Source organism: Zingiber officinale, chromosome 4A (genome assembly GCF_018446385.1).
Source record: "Zingiber officinale cultivar Zhangliang chromosome 4A, Zo_v1.1, whole genome shotgun sequence".
Lineage (NCBI taxonomy): Eukaryota > Viridiplantae > Streptophyta > Magnoliopsida > Zingiberales > Zingiberaceae > Zingiber > Zingiber officinale.
The window spans coordinates 158,177,294-158,192,507 of NC_055992.1; the positions used below are offsets into that span (position 1 = coordinate 158,177,294).

General features: G+C 34.6%; 2 protein-coding genes across 6 annotated transcripts in view; both read left to right on the forward strand.

Moving 5' to 3' along the window:
* LOC121971880 (sodium/hydrogen exchanger 8-like) overlaps nt 1-1,691 on the forward strand; it is a 121,868-nt gene extending 120,177 nt beyond the window's left edge. For all 4 annotated transcript variants that reach the window (XM_042523373.1, XM_042523370.1, XM_042523372.1 and 1 more), the window contains 2 exons: nt 807-1,087; nt 1,174-1,691. In XM_042523373.1, the coding sequence (XP_042379307.1) occupies nt 807-1,087; nt 1,174-1,509 (617 nt within the window). In that variant the 3' untranslated portion in view covers nt 1,510-1,691. The remainder of the gene's footprint in view (nt 1-806; nt 1,088-1,173) is intronic.
* The window catches only part of LOC121971879 (sodium/hydrogen exchanger 8-like), a 163,312-nt gene that overhangs the window by 101,483 nt on the left and 46,615 nt on the right, over nt 1-15,214 (forward strand). The window contains exons 1-3 of one of the 2 annotated variants that reach the window (XM_042523368.1): nt 7,043-7,423; nt 11,010-11,060; nt 11,136-11,227. In XM_042523368.1, coding sequence (XP_042379302.1) covers nt 7,249-7,423; nt 11,010-11,060; nt 11,136-11,227 — 318 coding nt within the window. In that variant the 5' untranslated portion in view covers nt 7,043-7,248. Of the gene's footprint in view, nt 1-7,042; nt 7,424-11,009; nt 11,061-11,135; nt 11,228-15,214 lie in introns of those variants that run through there. The other variant, XM_042523369.1, reaches the window with a different exon arrangement.

The window sequence follows — 15,214 nt, forward strand, 5'->3', positions numbered from 1 at the left end:
ACCAGTTTGATAGAATCCAACCAAAAACTTAATGAAATATAGAGCGAATAGAACACCAAGATTTTACGTGGAAACCCTTGCGGGTAAAAAACCACGGGAAGAGGAGAAACTTTCACTATATCGAAATTGGTACAATGGTGGCCAAAAGCAGAGACGGCAGAATCTTCAAAAACACCTCAAACCACAAAACCCTACATTATATATATAGGGTAATGAATCAGGTCGGATCCAAATGGAATACAAATCAGGTCGGATGCAAATGGAGTTCGGGTCACAAATTCTAACACAGTGAATAGTGAATAATAAGTCATCCATATCATTGTAGTACAAGTGCAACTGATGGATAGTTTCATAGGAAAAATTCCTGTATATAGAAGCTAGAAGGTTTAAACAACGGAGTGTTTATCTGCTGGTTGAACAGGCTGCTAGTACAAGTGCAAGTGTTTCTCAAAATTGATTTATGCATCTTCATATACATTGCAAGTTGCTTGTGTGTAATTGTACTATCGTTTTATTACGAAGAGATAAGAGTTATACAACTTCTAAGGTACAAGCATTGCTAAACAACTGCTAAGAAACAGTTTATTTTTGCACAAATGGGGGATTGGACTGTGAATCTATGAGAAAACACTGGAAACAGTTTTTGAGCATTATTTGAACTGTGCTTTCGTTTTATTATTATTCCCAAGTGTATTCAGGATTTGCCATGTTCCCCTTTCAATAACTGTTGCTTGCTGCAAGCTAATATTTCTTTCATCATTCTTAGTTTTTGAACTAACCTTTTGAGTTACTTCGTTTGATTGCAGGCATGAACAATCTCAGCTTTTGTCATGCTGCCTCTGGCTACCAGGTAGAAACAAAGGCTAGGGTGATCTTTTTTGACCTTGCTGTGCCAGAGACTGAGGCTTCTCTTTCAAAGAGATCCGCTTCATGGATTTCTCTCCCCGGTCAACCTCAAAGAACTCTAAGCAAGGAGCATGCCGGCTTGCTCAGCTGGCCAGAGAATTTGTTCAAGGGGAGAGGAGATCATCAGAATCCTAAAGAATCCGACAAGCAAACAGCTAGTTTACCAGCTTATGGGAGCTTGGTCTGTGAATCTATAAAGCAACACCATTTTTTCTCCTTGCAAGTAATAAACAATTTCACAATCAAACTGAATGTTCTTTAATGCAGGCCAATATCCCAAGCAGCTATTGCAGAAATGACCCGATGGGTTCATCAGTGAATCGTTCATACAGCCTGTCATACCCTAGACTTCCATTGCGATCGGTGAACGATACCAGAACTCTTGTGTCAGTTCAATCAGAAAGCAGTAGTCTCAAAAACAGGCTAGCTCCAGCAGGATCTGCTAGCAGATTGGGCACAGACCCTCCATTACCAATCAGAAAGGATGGTGAAGATAACTCGAGTGACGAATCAGGAGGTGAGGAAGTCATTATCAGGATTGATTCCCTCAGTAATCTATTCTTCTGCCAGACATCTGAAACTTCAAACGCTCAAAATAGGTAAAGTATACAGGTACTTGCTCCTAAATATTGTGTGTATTATATGTTGTTTACACCTCCAAATACACTCCTTGTATATCCTTTATAAGAGCAAAATGCACATTGCTCCTCTCCCTAAACTTGAGATCACCATGAAATAAGTATTTCCACCTAATTTTACTGAACCGCATACATGTTTCCATACTATCCATTTCACGTATCTATGTTTCATAATTCCAAAAACGCATAGCACATTTCCATTATACCCTCCTTTCCACGAAATAATCACCTGTTCGCCCAAACCAAAGGAAACGTCTAAACCACTTTGTGTGCGTGCATGAAATCTCCAAGTCTGCCCCCGCGGGCTGGATCAACCGGTTAAGGCGTGGCATCCTTGCACAATGAGTCGTAGGGTCGAAGGTCCACGGACGCGCACTGGATGAATAATCTGGGCCGGCTGTGTTAAATCCGGAGACACCACGCTTTAACTGGGCCAGCATTCACCGCTGATTTACCTCCTCCTAGGATCCCTGTGGGGCCAGGCCTAGGGGGCCGCTGGGCGGCGGGATCCGCCTTTTTTGCACAATGAAATCTCCAAGTCTAGGGGGCCGCTGGGCGGCGGGACCCGCCTTTGCACAATGAAATCTCCAAGTCCCCTAAGGTGACGGTTACACCTTTTTTGCAATGAAATCTCCAAGTCCCGACAGACAAATGCTTTGCCTTCTTTGTGAAAAAATAAACATGGATGGATGCTCAAAACTTAAATCTAGCGTTCTTCATTTAGTTTAGCTAACTCTGGATCGATAAGCAATTGGATTAATTTTTCCTTTGCAATGTAATCTGGACATCCTACAACTTCTTGTTGTGGCAAAAAGAAAAAAAAAAACGAAACGCTTTCCCAGTGCCCCCGTCGTATCCGATCCAAGGCCATCACGAGGGAGGTAATTCGCAGCATCCGAGCGAGCATGTGATGGACTAGGTGTAATACGGGGATAGGGGATTTATTCCCCAGCTGTCCCGAGGATTGACCCTGCGATCTCATTGTGACAATACCTGTCACATACCAACTCGGATGACCCGCGGAGTCCATCCTACAACTTCTTGTGATTCTATATTAAATTGTGTAGTCGGTGTTCCAAGTAAATCAATCTTGGCATAGGGAGAATATCAATAATAATACACAATTAATTAAAAAATTTAAATTATATAATATGAATTCAACAATAGTTGAAATATACGTAATGATCATCTGGGTTGTAATTTAACTCTTTATTTGTATGAGAATAAGTAGACTTTCATTTATTTATTCTCGGTTGTAAATTTTTGTTGGTTGTTGAGTAGGGACATGTTCAACAAATTAAACATATGTCATAACCTATTTGTGAAATAAATTAACTCACTAATTAAAATTTACTGTAAGTAAACTTGTAAATTCTTTCATATAAGATGGTGAGAGGTTGCTGTTGTTGAGAAAAGGCTTGATTGTTGTTGTATAAGATAGTGAGAGTAAGACTAGGAGTCTTTAATGAAAAAATATCCCTAAATATTAAGAATTGAGAAGTCATATAATTATATATCGTCTTAACCTAATTATAACTTTGTAGATTGTTAAAATTATCGATGATATATATCTATAAACCCTAAAGGTAGTTTATATGTACAAGCAAGCAAAACATAAGAAAAAATATCAAATTTAAAATTTATAAAATAACAAAACATCTGAATTCATGGTTTTTTAATATGGATTTATTAAATTTTTTTAATTGAGTTTTTTTTCAAATAATTCACCGAAGCAATATTAGAATCTATCTTCTTTATTTAGGATTCTAAGCAATAATGTTATATCTTTCACTATGAATGACATAATCATATTGGAGAATTTAAATGTCATTGCTTTCGAATTTCAATTCTTAAATATGTTAACTAATAGTGTCATGAGTTGTGATATTTTTGGTATGCTAAGGGATCACACAAAGGATTACTATTTATAAGTTGAATGTGTCTTCGATGAAGATGTATTCTTGAATGGAGCCTTCTCTTTGTGGACGCTATACAACAAAATCCTATAAAATGTCTAAACGCACTCATCCGGTGTAACTTTTTCTCCAAACTTGATAATTGTTTCTTTCTCTAGAAGTTGATGTAATTTCTTCAATGATCTACAGTTGGAAAAAAAACAAGCTTAATAAAATGCAATGAAATAATTTTGATAAAACTAATTTCAACTAAGTTAAGTGAATGCACGGGCAGCAGAGCACAGTAATGATCTTCTGGTCCGTAAATTGCGGATCAGAGGATGGTCCACTGATATGGATCCTTGATTTGGATGGACCCCATCTATTTAAATATGAGGTCCATCCAAATCAAGGGTCCTCATGTAATGGATCATCCCCTGATCCGTAATTTGCGGACCAGAGGATCTGCTCTCAGCAGAGCGGGTGTCCCCGAAGTGTCATTCGCACTCACAACTGCAAGCATGGGAGCTTGCTGCTCGAGAGTGTGAGCACAGCCGCTTGCGAGCACGAGAGGTGTACCGTGTACGGGGTGTTCTTTTCCTTCTCGGGTTTCATCCTCCTATCTTCCCAACAGATCTCTCTCTTCCCAAGGGATTATTTTCTTTTCCCTTCTCTTCCTTTCCATAATTGATTCATGAGTATATCGAAGTTTATGTGGAGGGACACGGAGCAATGTTTCGCTAAACTTCTTGATGGCCTAGTCATATAGGACCTCCTCCTTAAACAAAGATACATAGATGTCGACCCAATTGATGAACCTCCACACACACGATCGAAAGTTGGAGCTTCATTGAGAAGTCGAATATAGAAAGAAAATAAAAATTATGATCGATCCTCCACAATCCGAGCAAAACTATGCTTGTCAGCGAATCAAGTTCCATGGTGTTAGTTGGAGTCACGCTGCTTGCCACTTTAATGATTGGTAAGACTTTTGAATTATTCAGTGAAAACCATTGTTAAGACTTAAGATCGGTGGGTGCAAGCTAGCCGGCCTGCCCCTGCTCGTTATATGGTCGACGATGAGAAACGATTGGAACGAGTGAGTGACCATTATACCACATAACTTGAGATACATAAGGGTATCATTACCTGGGGTTAGCGTCCCGACTATGCGATTTCAGCTGTATACCTATATTTATCTCCCTCCATATCCGTGGGACTGGCTCTAGGGGTCGCTGATGTGACGGTTCCATATTTTTTTTTTGAAAAACATAAGGGTAAAATTATAATTTTGAATGCAGAAGGGACTTTAATTGGAAAATTAGAAATTTTTAGTATTTATAGATTATTTTTAAAGGCTCTGTATATTAATAAATCAGCATGATATTATTTTTAAAATTTTAATGATTTATTTTATTTATATATTCACAAATTAAACAAGTGTAAAACAAAATTATCTCTTTTTAAAAAATATATCCAATCAAATTCAAATTCCTTTTTGTTACTTTGAAAAGTTAAAATTCACAGGGTTTCTAATTTGACCTTTCAATAATTTAGCTACCTAGTCCCTTAACCCATTTAGCTAAATTTTAAATTCCTCAAGTCTCATTGTCATTGTCGCTACTAGATTCAATGTGATCTTAGATTTCTCTCAAGTCAACGACAAATAATAAAAATTATTATGCAAGAACTATAGATAAATCATACCAACTCGACACGGTATATTAAAAAAACAAAATGATAGACTAAGTATATTAGTAAGTTAAACGAAGTCAGTAGAGCGAGTCAATCAAGCAAGTTGAACTAGTTATAGTTACGCGAATCAAACAAATTGAAGATGGATCATGGATGGATCGATACTTTATTCCAAAGGTTGGTAGTCGTCCGTAATTTATCTCCTCCGTGTTGATCCTGTGACAGATTGATGGAGGTACTAAGGACGAACGTATTCACTTTTTATCATCATGAATGGACCGATACTACTGTAGGATGAGCAAACGAGTAGAATAGATGATGGATCGAGCAAAGTAGGAAAACCTAACTTGTTAAAGAAAATAATTGGAGTACAATCATATAGCAAAGTATCACCTAGCAGGCTCTAAGTTATTAATAAATGCAAAAAGTCAAAAGTGAAAGGTTTTATTTAAAAAAAATATATGTATTATTTATTTAATAAATAGGTACAATTGTGTGTGCCTAATAATTGCATTAATAAGTCCATTATTAACATTTCGTCAATGGATGTACAACTTGAGTTGCCGTCACTTTCGATTTAAGTCGTTCGCGGGTGGGCCCACCGCCACACGGTTGGGACCCGCAAACAAGTATTTGGACAGATTGAGTTTCACGTCATACTTTTATTTAAAATATTAATAGATATTTTAAATAATATTTAATAAAAAAATCATTTTAATGGACATTGTATTTTATTTTTTGGAAAATATTTTTACAAGTATATATATTTTTAAGATGTATATTTTAATATAAATATTTAGAACTTGTAAAAATATTTTGACAAAAATTAAATGGGTGTCCAATATTTGTGTTTTAATATGATGAGTAATTTATTTTTAATTAAAATAAAATGAGTGTCGCTATGTATCCTTTTAAAATCATCGGTACAAAATATTTTTATATTATCTAATTATTTGATCAGATGGAAACTAACAACTAACTTTTATAATTATAGAATCTAATAACTAGTTTTTGCCATATATTATTTGATCATTCGACTATATAAATACTAATTTCCACAACATGTAAAAGTTAGTATTCTAAATTTTACAAAATAATTTTATATCATTTTAATTTTAATTTTATGAGTGAAAACTGAATTAAAATAATATTTCAATAAATAAATCAAACGATGAAGATTTCATGATACTCATTATATTTTAAATGAATATAATTTAATCATAATAAACAAAACATATAAAAACTAACATATAGCAGCTATCAGTTAACTTCTATATATTATTGAAGCTACTGAATTTATATTATGATTTATCATTAAAAATTGTTGAAGAATATTTTAATGACTCCTTAATGATTAAAATTAAAAATTATAAGTAAGACATATATGACTTCATAAAAACTCATTCATTTTGATTTTAACAACTAAAACATCATCAAAACATTTTAACTTTTTCTAGTCAAAATCAAAAGTAAAGGCACGAAGGCATTGCAATTTTTCTATAAAAATCATCAAATCTTATATAAGTAAGAGCATCTCCAATAGATAAGAGATTTTGAACTTTTTTTATCCCCACAAATAACAAGAAGAAAGAGATAAAGAAGCTGGTTGGAAAAATTATATCCAGCTTTTTAATTTTCAGTGACAGGAAGAAAGAGATGTCCTAAGCTTTTGAAAATCTTAAATTAAAGTTACAATGTGACAGAGCGTTAATTATTCAAAAGAATTCAAATATCAATTTTTTCTGAAATATTACGATATTAATTAATTTGCAAATTCAGAATTAAAAAAAAATTATAGAGAATTAAACTTTATCACGGTAATTCCGTCGCCTCCCCTCCCTTCCCCTGTTCGAATTCCTGGCCGCTGCTTTTTCTGTTTCTTTTTCTTGTTCTTTGCTGTCCTCGTTTTATTCTTCTGCACGAGTAGAACGAGGCACAGTGTGAGACTACTCCCCAGACCCTTTGGGTCTTATAAGTAGAGAGGAGGGAGGGCGGGGAGGGAGCAACGGGATCTCGCTGTCCTCTTCTCCTCGTCGGGCCTGGGGTGGCGATCTCTTGGCGAGGTTTTGGATTTGGGTGTGGCGCCGGCTTGCCGAGGTCAGGGAAGGTGAAGAATGGCGGCGGTCGCGGAGGATCCTGCTCCCCACGACTCCTCGTCACCGGATGACGCCGTGATCTTTTTCGGGATATCGCTCTTGCTCGGAATAGCATCGAGGCATCTACTGAATGGGACGCGCGTCCCCTACACTGTCGCGCTGCTCATCCTCGGCATCGGCCTTGGATCCATCGGTTCGTCTCACTTTCCTTGTGTGGATGGATCCATACCATTTTAGGTCCGTTTTTTGAATGAGCTGTATCTGTCGATAACCTTTTCTGATACTAAATGGTGGGGGAGAATTTCCATCTACCAAATAAATCGAGAAATATTTAGATCGATTAAGCCATTTATATTATAATGACAAATGTTTCCTTTGGTCTCTCTATCCTTTGAGCCTTATGCTAGTATTAATTCTCCTCTAAATATAGAATCTATTGGTCCTTTTTCAACATGACTATGCCATCTCAGCTTATTTTCTCTCATTTTTTCTTCATTTAGAACAACAATTAATTGCTGTTAGATGCGAGTATTTTTTATTTTATCATTTTTAGTAACTCTATACATCCATCTTAATATTTTTATTTATGCTATGTTAACCTTTCTGCATGTGTTGTTCCTACCAATCCAAAATTATATTCCATAAAATATGATGCAGTTTTACTACGAGTGTGCATTTAGTAAATCCAATTTAGCCTTAAAATTCATTCTTGTTCCTCTTTAGTTGAAGGAAATATTGATTTTGGAAGGTGCAAAATTTTAAAGACCAAGTATTATTGTCTTTTGGTACTACCACTCAAAAGTTGAATTTAGGCAATTTCATCTTTAGTCAGTAGAAATGTTAAATTTGAAACACAAGTAGGATTTACCATTCCGCCAACGAACCAACATTGGCATAGAGCCGCGAGGCCGTGCCGTGTTTTTATTTATTTAATTATTCATTTTTTAAATTTTAATTTTTCTTTGTTTATAAAGTTAATTCCAATTTCTTTTCCTCTCTTAATCTTTTTCCTCTTTCATTCATTATTTTTTTCCTCCTTCATTGTTTTTTCCCTCTTTCATTCCATCCACGAGAGTAAATAGAGAGAAAAAACCTCTTTAAGGATTGTTAATTTAAGGATGTTAATTTTTCCTTCCTTCATCCAGCCACATGATAAACCAAGAAAAAAAAAACCTTAATTTTTTCCCTCTTTCATTTGTCCACAAGGTAAACAAAGAAAGACGGAGGAAACAAATTACTGAAAAATATAAAAAATTAAATATAATATAATTTTTAATCTTTTAAAATATACTTCTATGATTTAAATTATTGCATATTTAAATTCAATTTAATTTTAAAGTGATCAAAATAAATTCAAATTAGATTTAGTTTGAACCTACTTGATCGTGTCATGTCTATTCGGATTTAAGCTAACCCTAAATTGACTTTTTCTCAATAAGCATCAAACATTTCACGAGATAATATCAAAATTTAAGCTCAACATTCAACATCTCAAATTTAACTCAATAATAAGCATCTATAACAATTAAATATTAATAAAAATATATTTTAATTAATATATTTATATATTAAAAAAGTGCCAAATTTGTATCAACACGTTATGATATGTTACTGAAATTGTATCGTTCTGGTTATAAACCAAAACTGTAGGCTTGAAATTTTAAACCTTGAATTGAAAAGTGCAATTTAGCCTTAGACTTGCTTTTAGGGCATCTATAGTTAGCTAAAATATTAAATTTGAAAGGTTTAGAATATCAAAGACCAAGAAATCACATCGTTTTGAACTATTGCTCAAAGTTGAATTTCTGGGTTTATTTGAAGTTTACCTAAACTTATGTTGTTTTAGAATGAAAGACTACTAAAGGATTACCATTTATTTTTTTTGGCAGAAAGCCTGAAAAATTTTGTGAAATAAAAGTCTGTCAATATGTTTGAGCCTGTATTATTAAAAAGGCACCATACTTATTGAATTTACAAACTCACAAATTTAGTTTATGGTACTTTTGGTAAATGATAGACAATGACATTGCTCCATCATTTATCCATTTTCGTTTATAGGTAGTGAAGTCTTGTTTTGATACATCCATCTTGAGGTACTTCTGATGATCCTTGAATTTGTCCCTACTATTTCTGAAGATAGTCTTGTCGGGGAGTAGAATTTATAGTCTGATGTTTGGTCTCTTCCTGTATGACCTAGTAGTACATGTTAGAAATACAGTTACAGAAGTTAACCTACTGAAACTTTTTGCATGAAAGTCAGCCTCAATGTCCAATTGTACTAAATAGTGCACAATGGAATCAAGGATTTAACATCCAATCACGCTAAGTTCTTAATGAAGTTGATTAGGATTTGGTAAATTTTTTTTTCCTATCTGAAAATCATCAATTCTTTCTAGTATAGCAACCTTTTAGTCTCTGGTGTGTGGTTTAATGTCTAAGAGTTATAAATTGAAATATTTCACTTTTAAAATACTGAAGGCAAGTTCCTACAATGTGTATTTTTTGCAGGCTTCTAGCAATTGATTATGAACAATTTATATTCTGGTCATTTGATGATTTCAAGATATGTAGATCTGTATAATGTCATCTCTAGTGGCGTTCTTGTTGTCTGGTTCTTGATGTTGTATCATGGAGGACACATTCTGTTAAAGACATGCATACTTGACATTCTTGCCACGTGTCAAAAAATTTGTAAAATGGTGATGAACTGTTAAATCAAGGGATCATAATGAGTGCATAGACCATATTTACTCACTTGCTTACTTATCAAGTATTGCTTGTAGTTCTGCATACCTTTTGGTTGAAGATTTACAAATGTATGTAGATGTGACTGTGAATATAGGCACAATACTTCTCAGGTCTCGAGATTGACCAATCTTTAATGCATAAGAAGATCTGTTCAAAGTGTCAAGATAAACTTTGAGGCTATTATGCTACTTGAGTGGTCTTACTGATATTTATGCTATGTTTGTTGTCGCTTTAGTTTAATATAGTCATTCTTAGAAGAGACTGTAGATTATTAGGAAAGACTGATTTATTGTAGATATTTCAAGGATTAATACAGCCTATAGCTTCTGGATCTTCTAGACCAATCACCAATGGTCATTCTAGTTTGCAACTAAATCTATTGATACACAGTGAGATGTTAAATGCTATCTATTTTGTACTGGATGTTAATGTAATGAAAAAAAAATTGTTTGATGAAGGAAAAAGGGGCGATGTTTCCATTGAAGCCCACTTAATGATTCAAGTGACTATTATGCAATTTATCGAATCCTATTTTTTCATCTTTGAATGTCCAATGCAGCAGTTGTTTTAGGACATGTAGACAACTTAATCTATTATAATAATGACAACATCTTGATAATTTTTTAACTGATAAAAGATGCGGTCAATACAGCCATTTAATGAAGTAAGATATGTCTGGAGTTAAAGGGGGGCTATGCTTCCATATGAGTCTTTTCACTTCAGTGAATGATTTTAGACAGATCATGCAATCTATCTTAGCTTATTCAGTCATTTGTGTATTCCATGCAACCTTCCAAGCTGCTTTATAGTTTAGAGCATGTAAATGACTTTCTTTATTATAGTGAAAGTATTGATCGAAGCAGTGTGTGCGGACAATTTTAGCAGTGTAGCCCACTGAATGACTGTTATTCTTGAATCAATATTATGATGGAGTCTTAAATGACTTTGGTATTATACGACTCATTTTTTTCCATCTTATTTGGTTGCCTTCTTCCACTATGCAATTCTTAAACAATTTACTTTGTTTTCAGAATATGGAACAAACATTGATTTAGGAAAATTAGGAGCTGGCATCCGTCTTTGTAAGTATTAAACTACTAGCAATTAATGCTAATTGATATATCTGACTGTGATAGGGCTTACTGGGTTGTTTCCAGGGGCAAATATTAATCCTAATCTTCTCCTAGCTGTTTTCCTTCCCGCTCTTCTTTTTGAGAGTTCGTTTTTATTGGAAGTGCACCAAATAAAGGTATTATTCTATCTTCATATAGAAAATTATTAAAAGGTTATATTCTCTATGTTTTTATATAGTTGATTATGTCGATTAATATTTGAAGCTCTATTTTTGGACTGGAATCTTTCTTTAGTGAAGTGTGAAAGATTAATAACTTACTCTTATTACGGAATCTACACTCTTGGAAGTTAGCCAAGGTTTACATGTTTCTCCTTGTCTGCATGGATGGAATGATATAAAACTAGAACATATTAGTATATCCATTTCTTCTTTATGGAAACTAGGAAATAACTTAATATTCGTGAAATTGTAATCTGAAGATACCTTTTCTAGGTCTGCATCAATGACATTGCAAGGCATGTGCATAACACATGCCTTAATTTCTACATCAATGAATCTATTAAAAATAATTCAAAGAAAAAACCACTATTGGAGAAGTTCTCCTTATTTCTATTATAAGTTTATAACCGCACTAACGCTTTAAAACTTCAAAAATCGCTGAACTTAACATATAGGTGGCGTTTGGTAGGGTGTAATGTGTCTTGTAATGTCTTATATTACAAGGCTGATTATTTTGTTTGGTTTACTTTTAAACTTGTAATTTAATGTAATCTCGATTACAAAAGATAGTGAAGTTTTGTAATCTGGATTACAAAGCAAATACTATATAATTCGATTACATTACGATGTCATCGTTTAATCAAAATTTGAATGCCGAATATACTCCTAGTCCGTCGGTCGCTAGCCACCGCCGGTCGCCGACCGTCGGCGCCCCCGTAGCCTCCCCCGGCCGCGGACTGACGGCAGCGCCGTCGCAGGATATTTTTATCATTTTATAATAATATGAATTACATTCCTTATAAAAAATAATGAATACCAAACAAAAGAATGTAATCACCCTTTTAATCAAAGATTACATGCATTACATTACAAATTTGATTACATTACAAGTTCGATTATATTACACCCATCCAAACGTAGCCATATGGATAAGTGAACATTGGTTGCTCTGTGTTATCATTAAGGTAGACACTTAGACAAAAAGTCAGATTCGTGTGTACAAGATTATTGTAGTGTCATCTTCTGATGTTCAAATTGTAAGACAATAAGATTTTTTTCACATTGTTACGATGATGTTTACTGAACACTCAAGTTGTAAGAATATTACTGAACTTATTCATTGTATGAATAAGTAAACACTGTGGTTGCATGTTAGGAGCTTTGATTGATTTGCCTCTCTTTTTCCTGACTCCACTATCAATGGACTTTAATCGGTCTGAAGTTGTGATTATCATGAGCAGTAAGCATGTAATCCTAGTCCACTACTCATGATTGAAGTGTTTGGGAACACTAGTTTCATAACAACAACAACTAAGCCTTTATCCCACAAAGTGGAGTCGGCTATATGGATCCTTTTATGTCATGGGATTCAATCCTCTATTATATCATGCTTTATATTTAAATGAATTTTATCCCATTTTATCATTGCTAATCAAGTCTTCTTTGATATCGCTCTTCCTCCATTATGTATTTGTCACCGTCTCATATCGTTTAACTGGGACATTTATTGGTCACCTAAGTACTTAAACGTGCCTCTTGGAGTTTTTCCTCAATAGGTGCAACTTCGACTTTCTCTTTAATATTCTCATTTCTTATCCCATCCATCCTCATATATTCGCCATCCAGCTTAACACCCTCATGTTTGCAACTCTCATCTTCTATTCATGTGCTCGCTTTATAACCTAATATTTAGTTTCATATATGATATAACATAGTAGGTCTTACCGTCATTTTGTAGAATTTTCATTTAAACTTTAGAGAGACTTCATGATTACAAAGAACACTTGACTCCAGTTTCATCTGCATTCAAATCGGTCCCATCATCATGACCACCACCATCAACTCCACCACCACCCTTTTGACTGTGATTCCAAAACAATTGATGTCACTATCATCAACTTGGACCTGTATCATTATCTTGGACCTCTTATTGAATGACAAAGTGAGTGTGAAGATGCCAACATCTACAAGTTCCTCGTCACAACATTAAGAGAGTCAATCTATAAGTTAATTGTGAGTCTCCAAGTACTTACCTTAAAGCATTGGTCCTTCCCTTGCAAATTATTTGCGAGTAAAGCTCACTCTCTTGCCATTCTTTTCACTCACTTGAGTAGGATTCAATCACTTTTTTTCTCTTTACTAAGGATTGGATGTTGTTGCCGACCCCACCTAGTGGGAAAAGGCTTGGTTATTGTTGTTGTTGTTATTGTACTAAGGATTGGATTTGTGTTCTTATCTATTGTCATTAGAGATAAAAAAAAGGGCAGCTTGGTGTACGAAGCTCCCACTATGCTGGGTCCCGGGGAGGATCCATTGTACGCAGCCTAACCTGCTTTTTACAAGAAGTTGTTTCCAGAATTTAAACCCGTGACCTTTTGGTCACAAAGCAACAACTTTACCGTTGCACTAAAGTAACAACTTCTATTGTCATTAGAGATATTGCAAAATTTTTCTTATACTTGTTGCTGTGAATCTTTGATTGTCTATTGTTAGGACTACGGCTATAACAAGTTGAGCCGAGCATGGCTATTTTCAAGCTTATCTTATTAAATTAAAATAATGTTTAAGCTTGTTTATTAAAAAGCTTAATTGAACTTGAGCCAAGCTTAATTTTTTATAGAGCTCAACTAGAGATAAGTTTGTCCATTTAATTTAGTTAAATCTTAAATTGTCGACCCAACTAGAAGAGACTGTTCTGGTGTGCCAATCAATTGGATAAGGGTTTCCAATCTAGTTAACCCAACCAACTGAAACAGTATTCGCAAAAGGTTGGCAGCCTACTAGTTACAAAGTTTAGGTAAACAAAATATTTTGAGCTCTAGTTGATTGAAGACCTATCTGGTCGAATAATAACCTTTCCAGCCAATTGGAAGGTTGAGCAATCAACTATACTGATTTCAATTTGAGTTTAACATTCAAATTTGGGTCATATAGTTGATTTACCTTGCTTCTAGTCGATTAGATGCATCCAATAAGTGAACAATAGACCCTAAACTATATCTAATCTGTTGCGCTTATCAAAAACAAATGCCCAAAGGAATCTAAAAGCTTGAATAAAATTGAAAGACTTTAACCCTCAAACTCTTGGTAATTTATCTTTTCTTTATTAGGAAGGGATGCTATATTGTGAGTGAAATCTCGGTTAGGATTACAATTGTTGAGCTTGTGAAATCTTATTGGTTGGAGGTGTTAACCTTGAATTCTAAGGGCTTACCCTATTGCCTCTTGTGAATGGGTGGATTAGTAAATTCGTTGTGGGTGATGCACCAAGAACAGGGTTTATGAAGCATGTTAGCGCATGATGTTACTTTATATGTATTTCAGTTGCAATTTGATCATTTTAACCGATCACACAAGCACACTTTTATCTAACATTGATTTTTAGTTGTATTGTTTGCAAGAACTCATGATAACCAAACATTATTTATTCAATCCCTAGCTGGGCAATTCAAATTCAACAACAAACTCATCGGGAGGGGGTTGCCATTATCAGAGCCATTTGGAGCTTTGACATTCTTATTAAGTATAATCATTGTACCTATAAAGATTTTTTATGTGCTGAACTTATACTAGGTTTACATACTTGGTCCAATTAGAGACTAATATTATTAGGCAAAAATCATAAGGGCGCCCCTTTTATTGAATCATCAGACTGGTGCCCCATTTTAATTTATCATCATGGGCACCCTAAGGATGCACCACTTTGTACTTTCAAGCAAATAAACCTCTTTGAAGTCATCTAAACCGTTATATTCTCACCCACTAGCCAAAAAAAACTAGTCCTCTTTTAGCCTACATCCTTCACAAACTGGAAGACGCCTGTCCAAATATTATTGCTATTTTTAATTTTGTCAAACTAGTGTACCTTTTTGTTTCCTTGCAATGCCACTTGTTCTCTCTGCACATTGCTTTGTCTCCCTTCTGTCGGCGAATTCCTCTCTT